Raw genomic sequence first — 7,500 nt, forward strand, 5'->3', positions numbered from 1 at the left:
ATGTACTGTATATATATGCACACACACACACACATATATATATATATATATATACATATATATATATATATATATGTATATATATATATATATATATGTATATATGTGTGTGTGTTTGAGAAAGTCATAATACCCTTAGCATATATCTTCAAGGAACATTCCCCCTCCACCCTCCACACACCCACACACACTCTCTCTCTCTCTCTCTCTCTCTCTGCTCTTGTGAAATCACCAGAAACACTTGGAACTTTTGTTGAATCCAGAGTGTAATTTGAAGGACGTCTAGAGAAACCTTATCTCCTCTTGTCACCGGAGAATTAAACTCGTTATTTCCCTTTTCATTCCTTTACTTCCACATATATAGTTTTTTCCCCCCTCGCTTCTATTTCCAGTTTTTCTCCCCTCATCGACGTCCCCTCTTCCTCCAGTTCGTTTCTTCGAGAAGAGGGGAAAATGGCAAATAGGTGAATAAAAATGTGGGAATCATTTTCTTAATGTATAATCAATCTTGCGATTTAATATTTCGAGTTTTGTTTCCGTTAATTTTTCCGGTTTTCTAAAGTAGTTTTCATTTATTTCCTACCTTGAGATTCGGGTAGCCTCCGCGATACTAAAGAGAGAGAGAGAGAGAGAGAGAGAGAGAGAGAGAGAGAGAGGGCTGGTAAAAAACTCCGATAAGGGGTTGAGCAAAATAAATTTTCTTGATTATTTTCTTTATTGTTTGTTTTAGGAAAAAAACAAATTCGATATTTCTATACAAGAATATCTCAATTTTCTTTAGACTACTATTTCCCAATTTTGAAATTAATTACTTACGCCAATTTTATCCGACTCACAGAATATACAGTATGTTGAAATCAGTTACCGACGCCAAAGACTTACGCCAAAGAAAAAACAACAATTAGGGTTGTGGTGGCCGAAGTGATAACGTCCCTGACTGGTGAACGCCAGAGTGGGGTTCGAGTCCCACTCAAACTTTGGTTGCTGCAACCTAGCCATCCTTGTGAGCTAAGGATGGGGCGTTTGGGGGAGCCTACAGGTCTATCTGCTGAGCCATCAGCAGCCATTGCCTGACCGTCCATGGTTCTAGCTTGGGTGAGAGGGGGCTTGGGCGCTGATCATAATATATGGTCAGTCACTAGGGCATTGTCATACTCGATAGGGCCATGTTACTGTCCCTTGCCCCTGCCGTTCATGAGCGGCCTTTGATCATATGTATATAAGGACAGTCTTTAGGGCATTGTCCTACTCGATAAGGCAATACCACTTTCCCTTGCCCCTGCCATTCATGAGCGGCCTTTAAACCTTTAAATAGCAATGAGCCAATAACCTCGTGGGTACAGTGGACCAGGCTCAGCTGCTCAATGTAACGGGGTCACTTCTAATGCTTAATTGGGGAGTCGTTTATTCCGATCTATAATTTTCGAATACCAACTAATGCGCAGTTTTATTTGGGGCAGTGATTATTTTCGCCGGTGTGTAATCATGACGTGGCATTCCCTAATTGGCAGACGTATTTAGAGAAAATTAATAGTAATGTTCTGTTCTACTTGATGTGTTGATAATTGTCTTTTTTTTTATTTACTGGTAAAATAGGTACAAAAACATTACTTAATAACATAACACTGATAATTGGGGTATTATCAATAATAATAATAATATTTATTTCTAGGGTAGCCATACCGGATTCTCTCTCTCTCTCTCTCTCTCTCTCTCTCTCTCTCTCTATATATATATATATATATATATAAATATAATATCTATATATACATATATATATACACAGATATTCATATATATATATATATATATATAAATATATATATATATATATATATAAATATACATGTATATAGACATATATATTCTTATATATACATATGTATATATATATATATATATATATATTTATATATATACATATACATACAAAGATATACACATATATATATATATATATATATGTAAATATATATACAGTATATATATATATATATATATGAGTGTGTGTGTGTATGTATGTATGTATCTACACATATATACACACATATATATAAATATATATATATATATATATATATAATTTACATATTAAAGCAAAAAACGTACGAGTTTCAGGTCAAAGGCTTAATAATAATAATAATAAATATAATAATAATAATAACAATAATAATAATAATAATAATAATAATAACAACAGATTGATAAACGATTAAATTAAGACTATTTCTCCTGAACCTTACTATTCCTTGGAATGTCTTACATATTTGATTCATTTCTAAGATTATAGGTCGCGCAGAAACATAACCCTCATTGTTTAGTCATATTTTATATAAGAGCGTCTCTCTCTCTCTCTCTCTCTCTCTCTCTCTCTCTCTTTAGGTTCAAATGGGATTGGTATGGTATTCGGATATGTTTGCGTCCGTCACTTTCTCTTTCTCCCTCTCTCTTTCTAATTCTAAATCTGTCGTTATAAGTTATTTATACCATTATGTCTTGGACAATGGATCAAAATTATCTTTTATTAGATACGCACGTATGTATATATACATACCTCTCTCTCTCTCTCTCTCTCTCTCTCTCTCTCTCTATATATATATATATACAGACACACAGACACACACACACACACACATATATATATATATATATACAGACACACACGCACACACACACATATATATATATATATACCCGACAAAATGTAGATGTTTCTAATATTTTGCGTAGCAGATGTTAAGTTCTTTCTTCATATCACTCTTAAAAGTTACGTAAAATACCAAAATAATATCAATTCATTCAATAAAAAAATAACAAATATTCTCAAAATTTCCCTATGAACATCTCTAGCAAAACATAACGAAAAACCCTTACGTCAGCAAAACATATTTTCTTTTAATTTTACAAAGCCAAAGTCACCTGTAGTTCCACACCCAAGAAATAGATGAGAAAATGTCTGGCTGGAATAAAAATGTCAATCAAAACATAATCATAATGGACGGGCAGACGTTTTTACGCATATCAGTCGCCATATTTGAAAATAATCCGAAGGCAGCTTCACTTTGAAAGTCCAAAGGTATATTATCATATATATGATAATTACATAAAGGAGGATCTCACTATTGGTGCGAAACCCGAATAATTATCAGATCTCTCTCTCTCTCTCTCTCTCTCTCTCTCTCTCTCTCATTTCCTTTCCTCTTTCCTGTTTTTTTTTCTCTCTCTCGTTCCCTTTTCTCTGTCCTATTTTCTTCTTCTTCTTCTTCTTCTCTCTCTCTCTCTCTCTCTCTCTCTCTTTTCCTTTTCTCTTTCCTGTTTTTTTCCCTCTCTCTCGTTCCCTTTTCTCTTTCCTGTTTTCTTTTCTCTCTCTCTCTCTCTCTCTCTCTCTCTCTCTCGTTTTCTTTTCTCTCTCCTGTTAACTTCTTCTTCTTCTTCTTCTTCTTCTTCTTCTTCTTCTCTCTCTCTCTCTCTCTCTCTCTCTCTCTCCACTGCTTTAGAAGAACCATTTGAAAGCCCTCATGAACAGGGTGTAACTGCTTACCTGTCACGTCTCGTCACTTGATATCTCTTGGGGTTACCTTATTTGAAATAATAACATAAAAAATGAAATTACTTGTGTTAAAAGTAAGATATATATTTTTTCTGCTTTTGGGCATATTCATATCTCTGAAATAATCTCTCTGCCTGTCTTCTCTTTATCCAGTTTTTTATATTCTCCTCCTCCTCCTCCTCCTCCTCCTCCTTCTTTTTCTCCTCCTCCTTCTCCTCCTACTCCTCCTCCTCCTCCTTCTTCTTCTTCTCCTGATCTTTCCGAACCCAATAAGATTTCGAAAACCTCAAAATCCTTCACTCCCTCTTCACAGCCAGCCAATCGCTAAAGGTCTGCTTGTGGGGATGAAAAAATCCAAGAAAAATATTCGCAGTAGAGAGAGAGAGAGAGAGAGAGAGAGAGAGAGAGAGATTGGATTTTCAGTTCTCCTTTATCATTTCTAGTAATTTCTTTCGTTCGTCTGGTACATTTATGGTCTATTTTAACCCATCACCTCACAGGTACGTTCTTGAGAATATCCAACCTCGTTTTATACATATCTTAGAGCCACTTATATTCTTGTCACTCCCCTGATTGGTATATTCTAGATCAAACCTCCCTCTTATATTCTGTACAATTCCACTTTGTAATATATCTAGCAAACGCCAAGGCTATTTCACACTATTCATTTTCCTATCACATTTTCAATCATCCCCTTTCACGCGTATTTCAGAACATTCCTCCTCCCTTTTTCGATTATTCCCTCTCAGGCATATTTCAGACCATTCCTCCTTCGCCAGGCGCATTTCCAATCATTCCCTCGCCGGGCACATTCTTGACAGTCGCGGGAAATGTGGAAGAGGAGAGTTTGAAACGATCCGGCTAGAGTGCTCCTTAATGCTTCTTAAAGGGGTCAGGGGAGTAAATATTGGATATTTTTTTCTTCAAGTGCTGACGGGGTGCTTGTGATTGATGATGAGTGGGTTTCATATCTCTCTCTCTCTCTCTCTCTCTCTCTCTCTCTCTCTCTCTACTGGAAATTTTGCAAATAGTTATTCAAATGACTTTTCCTCCTTCATAATAAAAGTTGATTTACTTATATAGATTGTAACGACATTGCCCTATCAAGCAAGAGAATGCCCTAGGGACTGATCATTTATACATATGATCAGCGCCCAAACCCCCTCTCCACCTAAGCTAGGACCAAGGAGGGCCTGGCAATGGCTGCTGATGAGTTAGCAGATAGATCTATTGGCTCCCTCAAACCGCACCCCCCGCCATCCTTAGCTCACAAGGATGGGGAGGTTGTAGCGACCAAAGACCCTAACGAGTTTGAGGGCGACTCGAACCCCAGTCTGGCGATCACCCGTCAGGGACATTACCACGTCACCCACCACAACCCTAAGACGGCAACAGCATCAGTATCATATAGAAATTGATGATTACTGTTAATGTTATTATTAATATTCTGTAAGATGTATTATAAATTCAAACAAATCTAAATATGGTTGTAAAGGAGAACCGAGTTCAATTTGTACTATAATATATAATACATTTTGAAATATTAATGCAGATTTCATCCCCTAATTTAGATTCGTGCTATTATGAGCTATTTACATCTATCATTATTATTGCAAGTGTACGCGACCTGTTAACAATTACGGCTAAATTTTTAGATAGATATACACTCACGCGCACCCAAATAGATAGAACCCCTCCCACCCCCTCCCCTTGTATAACTACAACCCGCTAGTTCGGCAATTTGTGGGAGATTGTGGTTTCCGAGTGTACCTCTTGGGGTATCTCATCTCACCTGGGTATGACCACTCCATGTCCTCCCTACAAGAGGGATGGGGAGAGACCGAGTAGTCATGCATTCAGTGTGACAGAAAGAAATGTATTTATATATATGGCTAGACACTTGCTCTTTACTATATAGGGAAGGATTATTGTTATTATTTTAGTTGTAATTGTTGAGTCACATAAGTATATAATCAAGGAAATTGTGAGGCAATAAAATAATATTTTTTTTCTATATCAAAACATTGCGTAAAAGATATGATAAAACGAGAAGTAACTTAACTTTATAGAATGTTTCTTGATGTTTATGAACTACAGAGTCTAGTTATATCTGCCTTTCCTTTTTGATGGGAATTGCTTTAGAAGAGATCAAGAAATAGTAATATCAATGTTACATTTCTTAGACCATAAAAGATCAAAGAGTAATGATACCATAAATTTTAAAAAGGTTTTCATAAATGTAATTCAGTACGGTTATTTTCATCAAAGACAGTTACATTACGTATTATTATTGTTTGAATAACTAAATGTTTATAATTTGGTTAACGCAAAACCTAATTCATTTATTCTTCTTGTTTCAGAATCCTCCTGACGGTGGCATATGTGAATATGGCTCTCGCCACCATAGACATGGCTAAGCTATGGGGAGCCGACGGTGGGTCGCAGGTAACATCCTCAACACTGGCCTGGGTTAAGGGAGAAACAACCAAGACTCCTGAACACGCCGTGCCAATTACTTTGGAGAACCCCTTAGGACCCTACTGGTGTCGAGGGAGGCACCGGGGCCAGTACGTGCCAGGAGCTCTTCAGGATGATGGTACCTGCATGGTGCCTTTCCTTGGAAAAGCTTACAACCTGGAACGATTCGACATCCTCGTCTCCCTTAACGGATCAGCGAGGCTTCATCTGATGCCCTGGGACAAGTATAGAGCCAAACCAGAAAAAGCTGTCCTCACGCCAGACCTGATGCTGGCTATGGCACCCTTCAGCTCAGATCCAGACGCGCCTATGATCCCAGGGCACGTTGGTCCCAATCAGCGCTTTAGAAAGGCATGGCTTCTAAATGGTACTTCCACGATACGAGTGGAGAAAGCTTACCTCCTGGTAGAAGAAGAACCTTCCAGCTATTCTCTGGATAACATTGTTTTAGATGATGCTCGTGTGTTGCTGAATGAATCCATGGTCACTCTAAAAAAAGTCACAATGGAAAACAATGGTGAGGTCGAACAGAATGTCTCCGAACTGGTGACTTATGAAGTCCGGGAAAAGCAATACTGGGGACGCGTAAAGGGCACTGTCACTGCTCTAAGAGCTATAATCACAAACCCAAAGGATGCTCCAGTTGCTATGCCTTCTCCTGGTACTCCCATGTCTCTTATGTGGGGCATTGATAACTCTTTGGCCCGAGTTGACACGGTAACACTTATTCATAAGCTCCCTCCTGGTATTGGAGTTGAAGTAACCCTAGAAGGAACAACGAGGCACTTTGAGGCACCTTATTCTGGAATTCTCACTGCTCATTATGGTGACGGCACCAAGCAAGCGAGGAGCATCTTCTCTCTCCACATCCACGAAGCTCTTGTGGGGGTAACAGCTGTGTATAACCGATATTACTACATTGCCAACGGAACGGAAGTGACTGAAATGCCATCAACATCAAGCACCCTGTACGAGCTTACCACGACAACCACCACCACAACCACCACTACAACTACCACAACCACCACCACAACCACTACCACAACCACCACACCACCTCCTACAACAACAGAACCACCTACTACAACCCCTACAACGGAGATACCAACCACTGAAATCCCAACAGAGCCATACATTGACAGTGCCTTCCACCCACAGTCTCTATCCAAGGACTCTGACTCTGATTCTTCTGAACCTGAGGATGACAACAACATTGGAGTAATCAACCGACCGGCCGATCGTCTAATGTCTGCCATTGCTTCAGTGGTCATGACAGCAATCTTCAGGTACTATGTGGTGTTCCCGGCGATGTGATTCTCTGCCTGAAAAAAATAGCAAAGACTGGAGAACTTACTTTCCAGACGCAATGGAGAGTTGTAACTTTCGATCTAAGCTTACGATTCCAACCTCTTCGTGTTGTGGTAATATTAATGGCAATGATAATGAGCTTTTGTGTCTAAAATTGCGGGGAA

The 7,500-nt window shown here is 38.5% G+C and overlaps 1 protein-coding gene across 1 annotated transcript in view; it reads left to right on the forward strand.

Moving 5' to 3' along the window:
• LOC137622355 (protein unzipped-like) overlaps positions 1 to 7,500 on the forward strand; it is a 118,642-nt gene that overhangs the window by 108,524 nt on the left and 2,618 nt on the right. The window contains exon 2 of the mRNA XM_068352943.1: positions 5,911 to 7,500. This exon is cut by the window's right edge and continues 2,618 nt beyond it. Coding sequence (XP_068209044.1) covers positions 5,911 to 7,342 — 1,432 coding nt within the window. The 3' untranslated portion in view covers positions 7,343 to 7,500. The remainder of the gene's footprint in view (positions 1 to 5,910) is intronic.

The sequence above is a fragment of the Palaemon carinicauda genome, chromosome 29 (assembly GCF_036898095.1).
Source record: "Palaemon carinicauda isolate YSFRI2023 chromosome 29, ASM3689809v2, whole genome shotgun sequence".
NCBI classification, from domain to species: domain Eukaryota; kingdom Metazoa; phylum Arthropoda; class Malacostraca; order Decapoda; family Palaemonidae; genus Palaemon; species Palaemon carinicauda.